This window comes from Dioscorea cayenensis, unplaced genomic scaffold (assembly GCF_009730915.1).
Source record: "Dioscorea cayenensis subsp. rotundata cultivar TDr96_F1 unplaced genomic scaffold, TDr96_F1_v2_PseudoChromosome.rev07_lg8_w22 25.fasta BLBR01001396.1, whole genome shotgun sequence".
Classification (NCBI taxonomy): Eukaryota; Viridiplantae; Streptophyta; class Magnoliopsida; order Dioscoreales; family Dioscoreaceae; genus Dioscorea; species Dioscorea cayenensis.
In genome coordinates, this window is record NW_024087787.1 from 206410 (window position 1) to 228318 (window position 21909).

Genomic DNA, 21909 nt, shown 5'->3' on the forward strand with positions numbered 1-21909 from the left:
GTTGGTAATGTAATATATATTACCATCTAGATTACCACCTGTGTACGTAATACCAAACGTGGTAATATTTTCAGATTACCACGTAACACGTGGTAATCTTTCTATATTACCGCGAACCAAATGACCTTAACAATATCCATGCAGCATCCGTTAAGAATTTTTTTTTTTTTAAAAAAAAAGAAAAACTGGAGAGAATCTCCTGTTTTCTAATTTTTTTATTAAAAAAATAAAAAATAAATAAAAAACGGGAGAGTTCTCCGGTTTTCGTATTTTTTTAATTAAAAAAATAGAAAAAAGTGAGCTTCTCCTGCTTTTTATATTTAAAAAAAATAAAAAAGTTGAAAATGGGAGAAGTTTTCGTGTTTCCCTCCCTAAAATGCGCATTTAGGTAAATAATCCAAAACATGTGTATTTTGATAAAAAAAAATTTACAATATTAAAAAAACCACAATAGCCTATATAATATATATATATTACAAAATATAAAACTACGAGTGTATATTTTAATTAAGAATATCACCAAAGACCTCCAGATTGAGCGATAAGGGTCCCTAGTATAAAGGAGGAGATCCAAAGTCAAATTTTTGGAGTATGATTTAAGAAATTAACTCCACACTGCCACTTAGATAAGGACATATATGTGGCACGTGGTATATGTGAGAGATTAATCGCGTGCCTATGTGTGCGTACTCCTTTGACTAGGCTGCCAGGAAGGTATGCCACCAGTCTAGTCGTGCGGGGTTACACCATTGCGGGGTCCCTGACCCATAATAATTTATCCACTTTATATAAAAAATATTTTGTAATAAAAGATATTTATTTATAGTTGATTCTTGACCATGGAGTATGAAATAATATGTTTGATTTCTTTTATACCAATTTTATTGTGAAGGCGAGTTTAAACATATTCAACTTACCTGGTTTTAAAACCAAACAAATCCCTCATTTTGATATTATTCACCGTTGTACACATATATAACTATATATGTATGTATTTATTTTTATGTGATTTATTGTTTTAGGCAGGGTTTAATTTTAAATTATTTATAATTTTATAGTTATATGAAAAGTAAAAAATAAGGCACTACTCCAGCTCCGGAACCAAAGAAGATACATGGCTTCAGTTTAAACTATCATGGTATTATGATACTGTACTTCGTCACTACATATCTCATCTCTATGTTCTCACATCATTTTAGTTCTCTCTCTATGCGTCCATTTTCACTTCAGATTTTAAATATAGTTTTGTAGCACAAATTCAAATATTGCTATGTATTCCTTGCTGTAATTTGAAATGACTAATCAGAATATTTTTATTTTATTAAAAACTATGGAACATGAAATTATATGTTTAAATTGTCAATCGATTAATCCAACTATGGATAAATATATATTTATTAAAACAATAAAAATTTAAATACATATCATAATTTTTTTTAAAATTTATTTTTATGTTATTTTTTAATATTCTAGAATCAATAGTACATGTAGATACTGAAGTGGCTATATAAATGTAATTTAAAGACTAAGGAGTCTTTGATCTAGTTATAGTACTGGCATCATTACAAAAAGTGTTTTATAAAAAGTTTTATTATTTAAAATTCAAAATGCACGAAAGACATTGGTGCCAAAACTGATCCCCAGGTGTGGTAATGTGTTTACAATTCAATTTCCGTATTGATTGAGTGAGTGTGCATGAGTTAAACAATCAATTCCAAGTGATGTGTATCTCCTCACATGTGAACCGTCAATTATATATATATATATATATATATATATATATATATAAGTTAAAGAGTGAAAATGCACTTTCGTCTTGCCTGCATCTAGATACATGTAACTATTTAGAAATATACTACCTTCCTCTCAAACTAACACGCATGCTTAGCAAATGAGATATAGAAATGGTTAAAAGGATGATTTAGCGTGAAGAGATGACAGGATATAAATATTCAACTTCTAATATATATGAAGATAAACTTTATATTCCCAAAAGGAAGCCACTTTGAATGCATCTCTCATTCCACTGGCTTGCATTTCTTTTCTTTATTTCACCCACTTTTTAAAATGACTAAATTGTTTTATCAAATAACAACTTCACTGAAAATTTTGGTTACAAATTTAACTATTCAATATACCTCTTTTATCTTTTAAGCTACGTTTATTTAATGTTGACTTACAAAGTCATTGTATATTCCCACTAGTGACAAAATCAGTCTCTCAAACATTAACCAACCCCCAAAAGTTAGTTGTAAATTTTTTTTTTTAAAAAAAAAAGAAAAAAACTTGAATTAATGAATAAAAAACAAAAAAAAATTCTTCATCAAATATTTATCCTCAAAGGGAAAAAAATTGGTTGCCTATCCTTGAATACAGTCCCACCTTTGTGTTGACACGTACATAGCACGTGTACAAAGACAGTGATATGCATTTCATGAAGCAATGTTTCTAATTTTGTTAACTTTGATGGTGTTTCTGAAAACTATACAAAAACAACGAAATGTAATTGTTTGGTAATTTTGGTACAGTTTGAGGGGGTTTCTGCAAAATGCACGCCATCAAAATAGAAGCCCAAGGTTGGGTGAAGAGCCGAAGGGGGAAAAGAGAACCCTCGCCCAAAACTAGGAAAAACCCTAAATTGGGCACCAAAATTATCCCGATTCTTCAATCCGAAGCTCCAGATCTTAGCTTTACCGACTTCCAATCCCTCCATCTCTCTCCCCTTTCCAATCCAATCTGGAAAGACGGCTCCTTGACGAGCTAGAAAGAAGGTAAACTTTTTTTGCCTGAAGATCGGATGCCCTTTGTTTCTGTGCCGTATTTGATGGATTCCTGTTCAATTAGATGCTGATTATTGGTTTCCATATTTGATGAATGGTTTGGAGTTCAGTTGATGATTTATATGGTTACTGTTTGACTATCGTATGTGCATTTGTTATTTGCTTTCTTGTAATTGCCTGTTGGTTTCATTGATCTTGTGCTGGAGCTTTGAAATGAAGGAATGTAGTAATATTCGGTTGTTGATGTTCAATTTTCCATCTTTTTGTTTAAAACAATGGCTATTTGCTGCAGTTTCTGAATTGTTTAGTGAGATTGCTTATAAGGCTTGGATCAGAACTTTCTGTTATGTTTGTGAATTAGATCTTTTCTTGAATTTTAGGTGCAATACTTGGCTGATGTTTAGAAGCATACATGAGTCTGTTCTTTCAATTTAGTAGATTGCACTATATTGGTTTTTCACTTTTGGTGACCTTCGCTTGAGGAATTTATATTTAACTATTTTCTTTCACCTTCTATTTTTGATACTACTGTATATTATTTCATCCTATTTTTGCTTGTTTGATTTATTAATGACGGACTTGTCAGGGTATTGTGGTTACGCAAGAAATAGGAACCAACATACTGCATTTTTTTTTAATTTTATTTTCAAAGTGTTCATTGATGGTCCTATTTTATCTGTTCTAGACATATGCATATCTTTATAACAGTATTTCAATATTTTTATAGAGCAAACAACTAGATGATCTGTTTGATATGCTATTGCCATTGTTTTGCATAATCAAGTGCATTCTTTCAAGTATTTACTTGTTAATTTTGATATTGTCCTGCTTGCTTCAGATTCAGATTACAGAAGATGTGCTATGAAAAACACATGCCACTTGTGCAATTTCATTATTGAACTATAGCCTTGTAATGGGATATTCATAAATTTTTTTTTAAAAAAAAATTGCATCTGAGTGACCAAGTATATCCGTGTTGAGTGTCTTTATGGCCAAAATTTTCAACTTTCCTCTCATTCTCTAATAAACATGTTGATATTATCTAAATTAGGAACAATGGCCATCCATGATTGCATCAAGCAAGTTCCTTTTGATGACGGTGAAGATGATGATGAACCAATTGTTTTTAGGCGGAGTAGTGCTTCCAGGCAAAGGCAGATGGCCTCAGATATAAAAAAGTCATTAACTCAAACACCTGATGGATCACCTGGAAGGCCTAAATCTGATCATGGTACTCATAATAGCGAGACCTCAAGTTCACAAAACAATAAGGTGAATAAAGTCGGTAAGTCATCACTTGAAAAATCAGTTGCAATGAAATCCAGTTCTCTGGCTTCAACATCTCGTCAGTCAGATAAAAAATTGGCAGGTAATGATATTGAAAAGTCACAACCAAACAGGTCAGTTGGTGAAGGTTTTCACGATGATAAGTCATTAAGGTCTTCTATGGTACATCGGAAAGCCAATCAGTTGCCCATTCAAAAGGGGATTGAAGAATCATCAAAAATTAAACTTGAAACCAAAGATGCAAAAGAACCAACCCTGGATAAATCTCATGATGAACCACAAAGCTCTGATGATTCAGATGATTATGTGCCACTTAGGTTAAAGTTTTCATCTTCTGGGACAGCGCAGAAAAGCAGTGTCTGCAGTTCCACGCAGGCCAAGAGACCACTTGACTCGCCTCAACCAAAACCACAGAAAGCTGCGGAGGCATCAATTTCCAGGTCTCAACCAAAGAAAGAATCTTGGGATTTGGAACATGAAAAACTGTTGGTTTCAAAGGCTCAACTAAAGCCTGTTGCAGGTACATCTTCCAAGAAGTTGTCCGATTCTGGTGATGAACCTTTGCGTGCAACAAAGGGTCTCAACTCCTCCATGCCAAGTTTATCATCATCAGAGAAGTTGAAATCAAATATCAAGATGGATCCATATGAGTCTGAAGATGAAAAACCTTTGTCTTCAAAGTTCAAGTCACAATCCAGTGGCTGTGCTTCTACCCAGAAGTTGTCCGACTCATATGAGGAAAAACCATCAAAATCTAGTCTTAAGCAGAATGGATCAAACAAGAAAGACTCAGCAAGTGAATCAAAGCCCAAAGTTGTAAACAAGCGGCCTCTTGGTGATGGCGATGCTACTTCAGATGCTTCAACTAAGAAAGCTAAACTCTCAGGGACTCCCAATTCAATCAAATCTAAGCGTGAGGTTGCAGATGATGATGATGACATGACCATTTCACAAAGAACAAAAAAACAAGTTTCTTCAGATATCAAGCAGTCTGTCAAAAAAGAGATAAACAAAGTGAAGTCTTCATCATTTAAGAAAGATGGCAAGTCAAAACAAGCAATTAAGGATTCTAAATATTCAAAATCTTTAAAGGTGCCACCTGGATCTGGTGGAGGACAGAAATGGACGACCCTGGAACATAATGGTGTTATTTTTCCTCCTCCATACAAGCCTCATGGAATTAAAATGCTTTACAATGGGAAAACTGTTGATTTAACTCCTGAACAAGAAGAGGTAGGCTCCGAGGTCCTAATTTATCTTTGTAGTGTTTACTATTCCTTGACAGATACGGTGATTGCTTCCTTGTTGGGATACTTAAAATTTCTTGGCCCCAATGATCCAAATCTTGTATAGATGGGTGTATTATTGATTATGTTTCTTTCTTTTGTTTCTTTTCCTTTCTTACGGAACTTTTGATTGCAGGTTGCAACAATGTTTGCAGTGATGAAGGACACTGATTATGCAACCAAGCCAAAATTTATTGAAAACTTCATGAATGATTGGAGACCAATACTAGGTCGGAATCATGTTATTAAGAAGTATGAGCTCTGTGATTTTACTCCAATTTATGAGTGGCATCTCAGGGAGAAGGAGAAGAAAAAGCAAATGACTTCACAGGTAGGCAACTGTGATTACACTAATAGGTTCTGTCCAAAGTTATTTTTTGATAATTGATCTATGTTAGCTAGCGGTTATATAATTGTAAAATGATTGTAATTTGCTGCAGCATATATTGCTATATATGCACCATTCCATAACTATTGATTAATTTTTCCAATGCAGGTTATTTACTCTTGTATCAATTTCAGGACTTAAAATTTAGTTAATCCTGTGGCAAATTTGCTTGTGATTTATGAACCTATTATTAATTTCTGTTACTTCTTACTATAAATGTCATAATATTTCAGTTTAGAATACTTTACAGTTGAATTATACAATTTAGTGTTTCTCATTTAAAAGTTGAATTTCTTGGGACAATCATTTTGAAGCATGTGACTGAATTCATTCCTTGTGTAGGAGAAAAAAGATTTGAAAGAGGAGAAAATGAAGCAAGAGGAGAAGTACATGTGGGCTATCGTCGATGGTGTGAAAGAGAAGGTTAGTGGTTATTTTCTTCTGACTTTGATACTAATCCAGCTTTTGTTCTTCATGATTTCTTGCTGTGTAATATGCTTGTCAAAAGTTGTGTTGTTGATGCATCTTTGTGGTTGGTGCATATCTTGACTAATGTGCTTGTATATTTTCTTTGCATTTATTTTTCTGTTTGTGAGACGGAATTTGTGCGTTATCCACATTTCAGGTTGGTAATTTTAGGGTTGAGCCACCAGGGTTATTTCGTGGACGAGGAGAACATCCCAAGGTTCTTTTCTAGCATAACTGTGGATCTAAATTGTGCATCTTGTTTTTCTTTTCACTGTTTGATCTAAAGTCAATGGACTTGCGCAATTTCAGATGGGAAAGTTGAAAAGACGAATTCGGCCAAGAGATATCACTATTAACATTGGAAAAGGGGCTCCAGTTCCAGAATGCCCAATACCTGGTGAAAGGTAATGTTCATCTGAGAGCATTGTGATTACTGATTAAGATGTATACCATAAAGGCTATAATGGTTTTGTTGGCCAGATATGGTTAGCATTCTAAGTCATGAACATGCTTCAAAATCTATGCAGGTGGAAAGAAGTGAAGCATGATAATACTGTTACATGGCTGGCTTTTTGGAATGATCCAATCAATCCAAAGGAGTTCAAATATGTCTTTTTGGCAGCAAGTAGCTCATTGAAAGGACAAAGCGACAAAGAGAAGTATGAGAAAGCAAGAAAACTTAAGGTGCCTGGTTACCAAGAAATACTGCTTATTTGTTGCTCTTTGTAAATAGGATCATAGATGATAACAAATTTTCAATTTGCATTTCAAATTTCTATCATGCATAGAAATCTCCAGCAAGCATGAGCTAAACCTGCATTTCCTTGTGCAGGATTACATTAAGAACATTCGAGTGAACTATACAAAAGATTTTACTAGTAAAGACCCTACAAAGCGGCAAATTTCCGTTGCTACCTATCTTATTGATAAGCTTGCACTGAGGGCAGGCAATGAGAAGGTAAGCTTGCATGGTTTGATCTATTTTGAAAGCTTTTATCTTGGTGTTTTCCTTTTATTCATTGGTTGTAGCTTTTGTCATTGTCATTCATTTTATCTCACTCATACTTTTCCCTTGCAGGCTGTTGTCTGTATATATCTAATATCTTTGTCAAAAGAATATTTTGATAGACTCCACCTTTTAGATGTGTAGTTTATGCATCTTATAACATAATTCTCATTTACTTTTTTTGATGGATCATATTTGTAGGATGATGATGAGGCAGATACTGTTGGTTGCTGCACTTTAAAGGTTGAGAATGTTACGTTGGTCCCCCCAAATAAATTACAGGCAGGATATACTTTTCCTATTTTCCATCTTCTTTATTCCTTCATAGGGAAGAATATAATGTTGTTAATTTTCATTTCAAACAGTTTGACTTCCTGGGTAAAGATTCCATTAGGTATTTCAATACAGTGGAAGTTGAGTTGCCTGTCTATAAGGCCATTGGAGATTTTCAAACTGGTATGTGGATAACCAGTAAAGTTTCTTTCCATCAATTCTTGGTTCAGAGCAGGCACTTTTAATGTTTTTAAGTAATTATCAGCCAAAAAAAGCAACGGAGAGAAAAAAGGAGATGGAGATGATCTTTTTGACTTGCTGGATACAAGTAAGCTTAATGCACATCTCAAGGAACTCATGCCTGGTCTGACTGCCAAAGTTTTTCGTACATATAATGCATCAATTACCTTGGATGACATGGTAAGTTAGTGTCTTTGTTTTAAAAAAATTAATTTCATTAAAATTGACTTTATATAAGCCTGGTTTGTATTCTATACCTAAGATTGTTTTTCTTTAGCACAAAGAGCCATTAATTATTTAGCCGTTTTCTTCCTTTTACGCCTTTAATCATAAAAAGCCATGCTAATAAGGAATCCACGCACTGAAATTTCATTAGAAAACTTAAGTTTTCATGTAATTCTAGGCTTTGTGGTCAAATTTCCTGATCTGATGGATGAATTACTCGCAAATATTCATTCCTAGAGATGCAAGCAACCTGAATGTTCTTTATCTATCTAAGCAATTATTGTTTCTCTCAGTTGAACAGAGAAACGAAGGATGGCACTGTTCCAGAAAAGATTGCTGTTTATCAGCACGCAAATAAAGAAGTAACTACGGTCACTTAGTATTACTTACAGTTGTTTGTTGCGGGAATGGAAATTTGTGAATTGAAAGATTTTCTGCACTACAGGTTGCTATTATATGCAATCACCAGCGGAGTGTTTCCAAGTCCCATGATGCTCAAATGTCAAAATTAAATGACAAGATTGAGGATCTGAAGGTACTACCTAATTTTGCTCACCGATCCTGTTAGTGTTAGTATAACTTGTGGCATCAATCCATTGTTACTGTGTGGACAGTCTCAGCGGGATGAGTTGGATGTGGATTTGAGCCGGGCAAAGAAAGGGAAACCTCCATTGAAGGGTGCAGATGGGAAACAAAAAAAGAACTTGGGCCCGGAAGTGTAAGATATATATATATATATAAACACTCTTTCGACCGTTTGTACTTTAACTGACAAAAAGTTTGCTTCTTCTGGACTCAGATTAGCGAAGAAGCTTGCTCAGATTGATGCAAAAATCGAGAAAATGGAATTAGATAAAAAGATCAAAGAGGATTTGAAAACAGTAGCACTGGGAACATCCAAGATCAACTACCTTGATCCTCGGATATCAGTTGCCTGGTGCAAGCGTCACGAAGTTCCGATCGAAAAGGTGTTTTAATCCGCCAATCCCGAATCATCTTCAGAAACCATTTTTTGTTCAACATTAAACATGAAATCTGATCCGATAAAAATCATTCTTCTTTCAGATATTCAACAAGTCTCTTCTTGCAAAGTTTGCGTGGGCAATGGATGTCGAACCCGGCTTCAGGTTCTGATCTTTTGACAGAAAAGAAAAACACACAGCCGAATTTCTTAAGCAAGGAAGCTTGCTGCCTCTCTCGGATTTATTCTTAAACGATGATGAGGAAATTTCTGGAATTCATGCCCTCTTGATATTATCGGCGGACAGAAGCCTGTGATTCATGTTTATTGTGTACTCATTTGTTCGAATTCGTCATGAGAAATCTAATTTTTATGAGAGATTGTTTCTGCTTGAATTGTGATCCTTACCTAATCTTGTCATTGTAGCTGTAGAAGCTTATTGTAACCAAATTGCTCTGAATTAGGGTTCATGCTAAATTTTGGTCATCAGTGCTCAAAAGCTTGAACAAATTTGTGTTATATCTGAATGTCTGTCAATTCACTGGGCAATGGTTAGTTTAACAAAAATTTTATGAAATTATTTGCTTTTCAGGGTGTTTCATGTAAATTCATGAATATTTAGGTTGTTTGTATTAAAACCAGGAATAAATTCTGTTAAATTTGAGAGGTAAAGTGTTGGATAAGGTGCCCTTGTAAAATTTAGGGTTTTGTGGGGTTTTATTTGGGAACATCCGTGAAAATGAAAGGTGGTTTTTGTGATTTTAAAAAATTAAAAGGCTTTTATATTTTTTTTAAAAAAAATCACAACTCAGTTTTTATAACAATGTGAATGTTGGAGATTTTCTATTGTAAATATAATTTTTAAAAATAATTTTTAACATCAAAGTTGCAAAATAAGTATTATTTTTATTTAAGTTAATTTATTTATGAAATGTTTACTTATTGTAAGATTAACATATGACAAAGAAGTGACTTCCAAAGATAAAAATAAATAAAAAGTAAAGATTATGAATCATAATACCCCTCATGTTCTTTTTACTTGTCTATTTTATTTAATTATATAGATTAAGATAATCAATTGAAGTTAGTTGGCAATTAAAATTTTATAAAAAAATTGTATTAATTTTCTAAAATATATTTTTTATTTTAAAAAAATATGAAGTTGCATATAATTTATTAGAAATTGTAATGATACACTAAATATAAAGATAAATTTAAAAAACATTAAATAATAAAGACTATTAAAAAAAACTTCTAAAATAAGATAAATAAAACGAACCGAAGGGTAATTTTTTTGGTGGGGTACCTTATTATGCTCATGCTTCATTTTGAGCACCTTTTTTCAATTCGTATCAAAATGAGTATTTTATTTTAATTTGCTTTCACAGGGAGTGCACTGGGGCAATTCCGGTGATTAAATGCTGACGTGTCCACCGGATATATGACGTGGAATCCTAATTTCCACTTGACTTGCCCACGTGGAAAGGCTACGTGGACAACTTATCCACGTCATCAAAAGAATGCCACGTGGACACCAACCCCTTCTTCTCCCCTTCTACTTCTTCTCCTTCTTTTTACATTCGCAGAAAGAGCGTAGTTCCCTTCTTCTTCTTCTTCTTCTTCTTCTTCTTCTTCTTCTTCCCCGAGAAAGCGAGATATCCTTTCTCCACCACCAAGACTTGTTTGCCATAACCATGACTCCAACCAAAGTTCTCAAAAACACAATTACCCCTCAGAAACCAAGTTACGGAGGCATATGTGTCTCTCTTTCTTCTAAACTTGCCATATTCTCAAGTTCTCAACCACTCCCTCATTTTCCATATATTTCATCCTTCCAACCCTTCATTAATTCCTCTTCATCTTCTCCATTATTTCACACACACACACACACACACACACACGTCTTCATCTTCTCATCTTCATTGATTTTCATCATCATCTTGTTGATGGACTGTAGTTTAGAAGAAGAAAGGCAAAACACATGGAGGAAAAGCAAGGAGTATTGTTCCTCTTGTGAGTTTGAGTTATAGATGGTAAATAACCCTTCTATGTCGGAACCCAACCTTCTCACCACGGATGAGCTCTTCTCCGACGGTGTTCTTCTTCCTCTTCACATTCTTTCCTCCCATCCCCCACCACTACCACCACCCTCTGATTACGCCCCTCCATCCTTTCCATACCCAGCTCCTCCGCGTCCTCTCCTTCCTCTTCAAAATGCTAAAAAGACATCTTCAGAGTGTCTGATAAGAAGCCAGATGACAAGAAAGGCAAAAAAAATCCAGCTCCAGCTTTGGTGGTGGTGTCAATACCGAGCTCAACATCTATATATGTCATTTCTCCTGTAGAAACTCCGTCGACACCGCCATGTCTAGTAGAATAAAGCTGACCTCCATGACTCACAAGTCTAGCAGCTCTTTTGCTCACGCGAGCAACTTCGCTAGCCTAAAATGGACCGCCAACATCTGGTGGGAGAAGCGAAGAAGAAAAAAAGAAGAAGAAGAAGAGGGGCTCGTCCCACGTGGCCTTCTTTTGGTGGTGTGAATAAGTTGTCCACGTGGCCTTTCCACTTGTGCAAGTCAAGTGGAAATTAGTATTCCACGTCAGATCTCCGATGGACACGTCAGCATTTAATCACCAGAATAGCTCCAGTGCCCTCCCTGTGAAAGCAAATTAAATTAAAGTACTCATTTTGATACAAATTGAAAAAAAGTGTTCAAAATGAAACACGGGCATAATAAGGTACCCCACCAAAAAAATTACCCACGAACCGAAAGTAGTAATAAAATAAATGTTAGTCTCAGACTCAAGTATGACCTCGGGGACCAAAATAAACTTTTTTTTTAAAATAAACTATAAACAGGGGGTTATAAAAAAAATCCCAGTGTTATATGCAAATTCATTAGTTTGAAAGGGTATGTTTGCAAGAAAACGCAAGAACCAAATAAATTGCAGGAAAACCCAGAAAATTGAGTAAATTTATTTATATAGAGTGAGAACTAAATAATTTGTAGGAAAACCCAGTAAAGTGAATAAATTTATTTATATAGAGTGAGTTTAGAGAGATAGAGAGAGAGAGAGAGAGAGAGAGAGAGAAGCAGAGCGATGTCGGAGCTCGACCGGCAGATAGAGCAGCTGAAGAGATGCGAGCCGCTCAAGGAATCGGAGGTCAAGGCTCTATGCCTCAAGGCCATGGAGATCCTCGTCGAGGAGAGCAACGTTCAGCGTGTCGATGCCCCTGTCACCGTATTGCATTTCTCCTTTTTCATTCTTTCATTGTTCCTTGCTCCATGTCTCTCTTTCTCTCTCTATTTTTGTTTGTATCTCTGATTCCGAGCTCTTTTAATGATGCCAGTCCTCTCTGTGTGTTGGGTTTTTTTTTTGGAAAGTTTGTTTTTTGCTGCTTTATTGGTGTGATTTTCTGCCAAACTAGGGATTTTTGGATGATTTAATGCTTTTACTGACTATTCTGTTTGATTTTAGTTGGGGATTTTGATTGAAAGTGTTTGAGCTTTTGGGGTATTGTCTACCTGGTTTGGAATGGGATGAGATGGAAAATGGTTTTAGGGCAAGCTATATGCAATCCTGTTGGATTTTAGTTTATGTTTCCGCTGACAAAAATATCAAATTTGGGGTTTTTGCCAACCTTATTTGGCAATGGATGAGATACAACTTAGTTTCCATTTGCAAACGTGTTGGATTTTTGTTAAAACTTCATGTTTGTAAAAAAAGACTCAGCTTTGGAGTAATTGTGGACCTTGTTTGAGAGTGAAATGTAAGTTTTATCTGCAAAAAGCAATTTGTGTTCCTTATTGATTTTAGTTGGCATTTCATTGAAAAATGTGGCACTTTTGGGCGTATTATGAATCTTGTTGTCTGGTGATGAATGAGATAGAGTTGTGTGTTCTGAGGTATATCCAGTATCTAGATTAGTCAACGTTTCACCTGAATAAGGTCTCAGCTCTTGGCCTATTCAGGATACTGTTTGAGAATGGATTGTGTCACAAGGTGGCTTGGTTTGTCTCCTGTGAGCATTATAGATGCTCTGTGTGTCTCGTCATGGTTTTGCTATATTTCATTTATTAGAAATGGTATCAGAGAAAGGGATTTGAGTTTTGAGGTGGGAGTGACATGTGGTCTGACTATTTGTAACCCTGTTGGATTGTGCGCACCATAATACTTTGAGAAATCTCATTTGGGCAATTCATACCTTAATATAGCACATAGTCAAGTCAAGGGCAACCTGTGGTTTGAAAATGACTGGTATCTTAAACTGAAACATTGCTGCTAATTGTTACTTGTTATGATGAGAAAACTATTTGTCGTGATATTATAGTGCTTGTTTCCAGTTTTGTTTTCTGTACAAGTTTACTTGTAGTAATTTGTGGGATTGCTGTTTTGGTAGTTGATAACAGGAAGATACAAGAATCATTTACCATTGCTTTCTTGATGTGAAACTTCAAGAGCATCTTCTCTTACATGCTAGTAGGATCAAATCAGTCTTATTTCCATCATTCTGTTTGAGCCTATGGACTTATGGATATCGTTCAAAGAGAACAACTTGCTACTATGCTTCATTTGTTTTTTTTTTGGGCAATTTCATTCATGCATCATTTTCAGTTAAGAATGCTGAATCATATCCTAATTCATGCGCATTTCTTAGTGTTAGTTATGCCTAAATATTCAGTCTTAGTAATTTTTTTTTCTTTTTATTTTTTATTTTTATTTTTTTACCATTGAAAACCACTGTGATGCTAGAGGATATAATAGACATCATGCTTTAGTTAAAGAATAACAATGTTGACATGGTGTAGTGAATAGACGAGGCCAAGACTAAACACAGGGTAGTTGGAATTGCTGGAAGCAAACGCCACTGGAGTTTCCCGAACTGACTTGACTAGTTTGTTAGTGAGCATAATTTTGGGTTCGTGTTTTTTTATCCTTTTTTTAATGAGTGTTGGGAAAAAACATCATGTAATTCAGTTCCATGAGAAAACATGGTTGTATTGTTGCAGACAGTTTTAAAATTCTGAATACTTAGCTATAATTTTCTCAATGCTCTCTACATTTTTTCCTTCAGATATGTGGTGACATTCATGGACAGTTTTATGACATGAAAGAATTATTCAAAGTTGGAGGTGATTGTCCACAGACAAATTACTTGTTTCTTGGAGATTTTGTTGACCGTGGATTTTATTCTGTTGAAACTTTTCTGCTTTTATTGGCACTGAAGGTAATACTTATTTGCACATTGTAGATATTATTCTAGCTTATTGGGTATGCGAGTTTCTGAAAAAATCCACTTTGTTGGTCTACTTTCTTTTTGCATCTGTTTCAACTAGAGACGCCTTCCTTCATTTGTTACATTGCAGGTGAGGTACCCGGATCGAATAACCCTTATACGAGGAAACCATGAGAGCAGGCAGATTACTCAGGTTCAAAATACGAAAGTTTTTTTTCCCAAGTCTGTAGCTTATCTTTTGTCCATGACACGGATTCTGTTTGCCAGGTGTATGGGTTCTATGATGAATGCCTTCGTAAATATGGTTCTGTGAATGTTTGGAGATACTGCACTGATATATTTGATTATCTAAGGTATAAGATTCATTCCCTCTATTTTCCTTGAGGTGTACCCTTGTCCAAGTATCTCAATCATTTATATGCTTTATTAATGGCTTTCTACAGTTTGTCTGCACTGATTGAAAACAAAGTTTTTAGTGTCCATGGAGGGCTATCACCTGCCATAACAACATTAGATCAGGTGAGCTTTATCGATGCTGATCAATGCTTTTGTCCAAGCTTATTCCTGTCTGTATAGTATAATAAAATGTGTGCATTGACTGCTCAACAGATCAGAACGATAGACCGAAAGCAGGAAGTACCTCATGATGGCGCCATGTGTGACCTTCTATGGTCAGATCCTGAGGAAGTTGTCGATGGATGGGGTTTAAGTCCTCGTGGGGCAGGGTTTCTTTTTGGTGGGGAGGTGGTCACCACCTTTAACCACACCAATAACATAGATTACATATGCCGTGCACATCAGCTTGTTATGGAAGGATACAAGTGGATGTTCAATAACCAGATTGTTACAGTGTGGTCTGCTCCAAATTACTGTTACAGGTACTTATTGGCTGTTAAACTTACAGTTTTTATCTTGTGTGTAAGAACAGTGAGCATCCTTTTACCCTCTCATCAAAGAACCTAAATGGTTGAAGCAGTGGTGCTGTTAGCCATTAAATTGTTTTCTGGAAATAGCTAGCTATTAGATTGTGATGAGGCAGGAATTGCAATTCTCGCGAACCATGCTGTCTCACTGTGCAGGCAGCACATATTTAGATGATTAGATCTGATGAACTCACTGCCCAAACTCTTTCTTATCATCCTATGCTGAAATTTCAGTCCTTGTTGTGGATGAATCCTCATGGATGAATTAGCGATTGAACTAAACTACAATATCTTTCTTCCATAGCAACCAAAAATGAGGATGATACCAGTGCCCATTTCAAAGTGAAGTTTAATATTGCTTATGTAAATTTTACTTCCAGAACATGTTTAATTTTCTTCATTGAATGAAACTTTTATTATGAGCTTACCGAGTGAAGAATGGTTATCATTGTTGTACCTTCTATGAAAATTTTCAGATGTGGTAATATCGCTGCAATCCTTGAGTTGGATGAGAATCTTAACCAGAAGTTCCGTGTATTTGAGGCTGCACCACATGTTTGTCACTTCCACTGACTGTCTTTTCCAAATTTTAACATTTATAATCTGTTCTGAGTGATGAATTATGATGCAGGAGTCAAGAGGGGTTCCTTCCAAAAGACCAGCTCCAGATTACTTCCTCTAGAACTAAGCAGTCGAAGCATTCACCTGGCAAATAATCTTGCAAATTTTCTTCTGCTGAAGCTTTTGACAACCATGTTTCTTCACCGCCGCCCCAGAGTATGGTTTAGGCAAGCCAAAGAGTGCTTGTAGGATTGTATTCTAGAATGAGTAGATGGTTTATGGGCTTTGTCGATGTCTGTTCAGTTGGTTACTCATACCACAGGCACAACATATTCCTATCGGTAATTGCACACTATTGTGAGGATGCAGATATCTGGAGCAGGATCCTGCATTAGATTTACCATGAACATATCAATGTTGGCTATGGCATGTTCATTTTTTTTTTCAGAAACAGAAAAAGAAAAAGCTCTCAGAAATCCTATAATGAGATATTGAGATGAATGTTCATGTTTTCAATTTCACAGACTTAAATTTGGCTTCTTTTCCTGGAGAAATGTAAACTTGTCTCTGAACTGAGTTTTCTGCTTTTACAAATGATGTATTCTCAATGAGTTACTTCCAAGCGTTTCAGCTTATCAAGCATGAGTCAAGAGTTTGTGATTTTTGTCTTTCTAGTAAACAATTTATGATTGTGAAGTAGTAGTAATTAATGGGGGTATTTAAATGCGAGTTATTTCATGGTATTTAATTGAAGCATTTATATGTTCGAGTTATGCATTTATGAAAGGCACGCAGGCACACACAAAAAGCACCAATATTATGAGCAAAAGCATCAAAATTAGACGTAATGGTGCCAAAAATTTCTGATTATGAGTGTGGGTTTGTAGTTCAATTCTTGTGTCAGTCAATGCATATAGGTAAATGTTTGTCTCTTGTACACACTTGTGTCAGCCAATGCATATAGGTAAATTTTCTGTCTCTTGTACACACGGCGTTGGCTGTTTATGCTTGTCGTAGTCATCCAAAAACAAGTCAACTAATAAAATTTTAAAAAAAAGTTTTACAATTATCTACCTCCTTTATCTTGCATAAAAGTCAGCAAAATAGAGTGATTTTTAATGAATAAATAAATTCACACAGGCGCAACTAAACCTATCCAAGGGTCTGGTTACTCACTCAAACCTGAAGGTCCACCTGAAAAATGAAAAGGCTTAGACAAATATATGAAACACGGTCAGACAAAAAAAGAACCCATTTTAAAAAAGGTCGGATTTGGTTTTATTGTAAAACCCCAAGCCCAGCTTAGTCAAACCCGACCCAAATTATAAAATATATTTATTAATTAATTTTGTATATACCTTTATATATATATATATATAATTGTTTGAATTGTCATTAATTATTTATTAATTAGTTTTGAATATACTTATGTATTTGATATTTTAATTTTATTGTGTTTTATAAAATAATATTTAGTTATGTTTACAGATTAATATTATAATTAAATTTATTTGGACAGGCTTTGATTAAAGGTCATCAAATACCAAGGATTTGATTAAAGGCCATCAAATACCAAGGATTCTGACAAATGTTAAAGCCCGTATTATTAGGCTGAGCCGGGCTTGGGCAGGCTAGAATTTTAGTAATTATAGAATAGCACGGACCGCCCATGGGCAATCAACAATACAAAGCACGCAATCTAAGAAGCAAGAAATTCCTTTCTCCTTCATGCAAATATGATTTTTTATTGAGCCATATATGTATCATCTTCATTGGTATACATAAGCTAATTTAATCTATATGGTATTTAAGATCACACTTCAAGTTACAAATACAGTGAACTCTCGGGGTTTTGTCATAACTGAAGTTGCATGTTAAAACTAAAGCATACAATCTAAGAAGCAGAAAGCGAATCCAAAAATTATTTATTTTAACTCGTGGTCTTTATTACATAATTGCATCATCATTTGGTTGATGATCAACAACTAATCACTACACAATCAATAATACAAAGTTTCATCATTCACAACAACTTTCTGTATACAAATTGAAAGAACTAATCTTCTACACAATCTCTAATCTCTTATCACATGTTGGAATTTCTAGATACCATTCAATTGACATTTTGCTGTACTTTTTAACCTCCAAACAATACACATGCCTCAGTCATTGTTGGTATATAACAATCTCGGTAACAAAAAACATTTGATTGGCCATCAAACAATATCTGCTAATCCTCATCATATAATTTCTGAGCAGTTTGAGCTTTTCATGCTATGAATGTCGGTTTTTCTGAACAAGTTCCTCAACCTGCAAGATTGCTGCATTATCAATTTATAGGTGGATGGATGCTCCTTTGCTGTAAATGAGAACTCATCTTCATAATCTCCCATTCCTTCGATAATTAATTGCCAAATCAAAGCTCCTGCCCCAGCTTGCCCAAGTTCCGCAGATTCATAAATTTTATCATATACTGTCTTTAGTAAAATATCCCGGTCATATGATCCATTTTCCTTTATGCGTAAATGGGATCCAACCTCTGTAAAAAGAACTGGTTTTTTCAATACATTTTGACTATCATTCACATGAGAATCCACCCATCTTGCAAGATACTTGACCTTCTCCTTGAGGCTTGCATGTGGAATCCTACATGATAAATAGAAGAAAATCATAATCTCTTCTTTAAGAATCAGAATGAACTCAATTCATCACAATGAGTTCACTAACCAGCTGTCCGGATATGCATGTACCGAGGCAAAATCTATTTGTTCAATTGCTGAATTTTGTATAAAATCCGAACCAAGTGAAGCTGCCCATTGGCCTGGATTTACTCCCAATCTTCCCGTTCTTGGATGCCCATAAAATCCCTCTATACCAACAGTGACAAGATGATTTGAATCCAGACTTTTTATGTAAGAAGCCATCTCAGTAATCCAAGCCTAAGCAAAATAGCAAGGTTAAGAAATTATGGTCATTTCTTGGCTGAAACAAGCTGTGCAAACATAAGCCAAATAATAACCAGCTCAGTTTAGGCAAAAATAAAAAAAGGGTTTTGTTCACCTGCAGAAGAGGACCAGATGAATTTGATATGCATCGAGGTTCATTCATGAGCTCCCAAGCAAAAATGGCAGGTTCATCAGAATATGTGACTCCACTATATGTATTCTTTCTTGTTACAATGGTCTGCAATATTTTCAAGACAGAACAAAATACAGTAAGAAAAAAGTTCACTGGTACTCAAAAGTATGAATTCCCTCCAGAAAAAAAGAAACTCAGAATCTTGATGTTGGTCCAAGAGTTCTCCCAAATTTAAATTGAAAATAGATGATCACTAACTGAAACAGAGTGCTTTGAATGAACATATATCAATGACAAGCATGACTACATGATGTTGAGTTCCCACAAATTCTTATATAAATCATATGAATAGTTATTTACTACTATTTCACGATGAAACTTATAATATGAATTGCTTGGTAACAAAATACGATCCATATGAATCTTAGACAACAAGCTCATTGATTAGGAACCTTTTACCAGATAATTTGGTAAGTCATGCACAACATTTTAATAGCCTTCTTCTCCGATCATGAAGAGAAATTTCGCTCACAAATTCTTTAGCACAAAAGGTACTAGTTTTTGCTTTTCTAATTGAAACCATACTGAATACTGAGCTCTAAGTTGATCTACAATTCAAAGTAAATGCAGATCGTATTATAATGCAACCAATCAACAATCAAATCTTGCAGGTTGAAAAGGGTACCTTTACATAGTCTTTATAGTAGCCCTTTATAGTAGGGTGTGAGAAAAAAGAATCAGCAGATGAAGAAACATTTTCCCCGGCATCCTTTGCCCATTGTAAATACTGAGCTTTCCCACCAAATGCATCAAGGTTATTTACAAGACAGAGAATCAACCGTATATGATTCCTCCTCGCTTCATATATCACATAATCCAATGCCTAGAAAGAAAAACATGTCAAGTGTTAAATTTCTCTTCAACAACTTCTCTGTGTGCAGAATTGAGAGAATGATATCAAAACTTAAAATTAAAATGCATAATATCATGTCCAGATGCCAAACACTTGATACCTATTACAATAGTTCATCCAATTATCACTCTTTCTAATTCAGTAAATCACAACACAAACTCAGAAACACTTTGTAATCAATCAATCTGTTACCGCAAACCTTTCTTTCACGACCACCGTGTGACAATGCTGATAACATTTTCAATTTGTAGGCCATTAAACTTAATACTATGAGATGGTAGTAAAAAAAGAAACTGAGTTCAAGTACAGAACTCCGCAGAACATTAAAAAGTCCTCTAGCAGCCCTTAAAAAACAATTTTTTTTTTTTTTCCATGCAGGCAGAACTCTCTAACGCTGCATTGCGTTCAATATTTTATTCTGCACTCCTCGAATCTCAACAAAAGATATTACTCCATTTGTATTCTCCACTTGCAGTGCCATCAGAGCAGTTTTCAAGACTGATTTGTCACATTTATCCACCAAAAACAATATCCATATCCAAACTTTTGTTCAAAAAGAAAAAAAAAAACACACACACACAAAAGATCATATCAAAATGTGAACTAAAGACAAACCATAAAATTTTAAAATGCCGCTCCAAAACAATGGAACAACTAAAAACAAACCACACCAAAAATATCATTTTTATAATGAACAACCATTCCATACCTCCTGCTAAGCACGAACCTTAAAGTACAAGCGAAACTTTTTCAAAATGCTTCCCTAAAAAAAATAAACAAATCTTCAAAATCCACCAAAAATCTCACCTTTTCAATGCACACTCGTCCTCATATCACAAAACGAAACTTCCTCAAATAAAAATCATCAAAAACTCAACCTTTCCCATGAACAACACAACTCCTCCAATTAAGTACGAATTCAAAAGCACAACCACGCCACGGATCCCCTTATCTCCACATTACAACATTCCATCATTAAATCCTAAAGACAAACCAAAAAATTTTAAAATGCAGCTCCAAAACAATGGAACCACTAAAAACAAACAACGCCAAAAATATCATTTTTATAATGAACAACCATGCCATACCTCCTGCTAAGCACGAACCTCAAAGTACAAGCGAAATTTTTTAAAATGCTCCTCTAAAAAATAAACAAATCTCCAAAATCCACCAAAAATCTCACCTTTCCAATGCACACATCACAAAACGAAACTTCCTCAAATAAAAATCATCAAAAACCCCACCTTTTCCACGAACAACACAACAACTCCTCCAATTAAGTACGAATTCAAAAGCATAAACCACGCCTCGGATCCCCTCATCCCCCACATTGCAACATTCCGTCATTAAATCCACAGAGAGAGAGAGAGAGAGAGAGAGAGAGAGAGAGAGAGAGAACACCAACCTCAAAGACGCGTTCATCCAAGCGACCAGGGGAGAGCTGGAGAGCATTGGCGCCGCCATCACTGAACGCCCAAGTGCGGCAAACCCCCATTCCCATCTCCCTCCCTCTCCGCAGCATCTCCGAAACCCTAACCTTAGACCCAGAGCTCATCAACCAGTACGAGTTCCACCCATTGACGTACACCGGCAAGCCCGTCTCCGAGTCAACGAACCGAGTCAAGTTCCGAGTCACAAACCCCATCTTCGGCTGCAGCCAAGGGATCGGAATCCGGATCTCGAATGCGGATCCCGATCCAGATCCGGATCCGGGAACCAAGTTCAGGTAGACGACGGCAATGAGAAGAAGGCCGCCGATGAGCGCGTAGAGCTTTCGCAACCTCATCGCCGGTGAGTTTTCTCGGTTCTCTGGCTTCTCCTCTTCGGCGAGTTGAAAGCTTTGATGTTTTTTATAATCGGACCGGAGTTTGAGGTGCTGGAGTGGGACCTTGTGACGTGGCATTGGTTTCTATCGTTCTTTGTGTTTGGGTGAGAGTGTTCAAGTGAGTTTTTCAGGTGACTGTAGGGATTTTCACGCCTGCAGCTGCTTCTGGATTGAAGGAGATTGTTGGAATTTGGGCACGTTTGAGGGAGTGATTGGGCACGTGAGAGTCATGTGATAGTGTTTGAAACGTGTCTCCCGAGAGAGGGCGAATCCATGATGGACACGTGGTGGGAAATGATTGGTTTTGCGTGGAATTTAGATAATTTAGAAAATTAAAAAAAAATTAGTTTTTAGAATAAGTGGTTTTTTTTTTTAGAGAAAAAGAAAGTTATAATTGTCAAAGTAATTCATCTATTTTTTTCAAACCTATTCTTTATTTCGAATTATAATTTTTTT

General features: G+C 35.5%; 3 protein-coding genes across 4 annotated transcripts; 2 read left to right on the plus strand and 1 right to left on the minus strand.

Annotated features, from left to right (window-relative positions):
• Positions 1-2568: 2568 nt before the first annotated feature.
• Positions 2569-9400, plus strand: LOC120256324 (DNA topoisomerase 1 alpha-like). The gene is made up of 16 exons (XM_039264022.1): positions 2569-2771; positions 3832-5300; positions 5490-5684; positions 6084-6164; positions 6367-6426; positions 6519-6613; positions 6737-6893; positions 7042-7167; positions 7417-7497; positions 7581-7671; positions 7754-7908; positions 8247-8315; positions 8399-8488; positions 8568-8671; positions 8753-8921; positions 9019-9400. The coding sequence occupies exons 2-16, from the start codon at positions 3837-3839 to the stop codon at positions 9085-9087; spliced, it is 3006 nt and encodes a 1001-aa protein (XP_039119956.1). The 5' UTR covers positions 2569-2771; positions 3832-3836; the 3' UTR covers positions 9088-9400.
• Positions 9401-11979: 2579 nt separating this feature from the next.
• Positions 11980-16267, plus strand: LOC120256325 (serine/threonine-protein phosphatase PP-X isozyme 2). 2 transcript variants are annotated; one of them, XM_039264024.1, is made up of 9 exons: positions 12048-12157; positions 13726-13835; positions 13992-14144; positions 14284-14346; positions 14421-14506; positions 14597-14672; positions 14763-15031; positions 15553-15631; positions 15708-16267. In XM_039264024.1, exons 3-9 carry the CDS (start codon positions 14025-14027, stop codon positions 15756-15758), a joined length of 744 nt encoding a protein of 247 aa, XP_039119958.1. In that variant the 5' UTR covers positions 12048-12157; positions 13726-13835; positions 13992-14024; the 3' UTR covers positions 15759-16267. The 2 variants fall into 2 exon arrangements, with proteins under 2 accessions (XP_039119957.1, XP_039119958.1); XM_039264023.1 differs by lacking the exon at positions 13726-13835 and having other exon boundaries at positions 11980-12157.
• Positions 16268-17547: 1280 nt separating this feature from the next.
• Positions 17548-21761, minus strand: LOC120256334 (mannan endo-1,4-beta-mannosidase 6-like). The gene is made up of 5 exons (XM_039264033.1): positions 21034-21761; positions 19401-19598; positions 18698-18820; positions 18365-18576; positions 17548-18283 (listed from the first exon to the last, which is right to left on the minus strand). The coding sequence occupies exons 1-5, from the start codon at positions 21529-21531 to the stop codon at positions 17878-17880; spliced, it is 1437 nt and encodes a 478-aa protein (XP_039119967.1). The 5' UTR covers positions 21532-21761; the 3' UTR covers positions 17548-17877.
• Between the last annotated feature and the right edge of the window lie 148 nt (positions 21762-21909).

Bases quoted from the DNA above. Each gene is read 5' to 3' on its own strand.
- LOC120256334 (XM_039264033.1), bottom strand. From the start codon at position 21,531: ATGCCACGTCACAAGGTCCCACTCCAGCACCTCAAACTCCGGTCCGAT. The intron at 19,599-21,033 runs GTTGGTGTTCTC...TTTTCTTTCTAG, and splicing joins TGGATGAACGCGTCTTTGAG to GCATTGGATTATGTGATATA. The intron at 18,821-19,400 runs GTACCCTTTTCA...AAAATATTGCAG, and splicing joins ACTATAAAGACTATGTAAAG to ACCATTGTAACAAGAAAGAA.
- LOC120256325 (XM_039264023.1), top strand. From the start codon at position 12,017: ATGTCGGAGCTCGACCGGCAGATAGAGCAGCTGAAGAGATGCGAGCCG. The intron at 12,158-13,991 runs GTATTGCATTTC...TTTTTCCTTCAG, and splicing joins GTGTCGATGCCCCTGTCACC to ATATGTGGTGACATTCATGG. The intron at 15,632-15,707 runs GTTTGTCACTTC...ATTATGATGCAG, and splicing joins TATTTGAGGCTGCACCACAT to GAGTCAAGAGGGGTTCCTTC.
- LOC120256324 (XM_039264022.1), top strand. From the start codon at position 3,837: ATGGCCATCCATGATTGCATCAAGCAAGTTCCTTTTGATGACGGTGAA. The intron at 6,894-7,041 runs GTGCCTGGTTAC...TTCCTTGTGCAG, and splicing joins AGAAAGCAAGAAAACTTAAG to GATTACATTAAGAACATTCG. The intron at 8,489-8,567 runs GTACTACCTAAT...CTGTGTGGACAG, and splicing joins ACAAGATTGAGGATCTGAAG to TCTCAGCGGGATGAGTTGGA.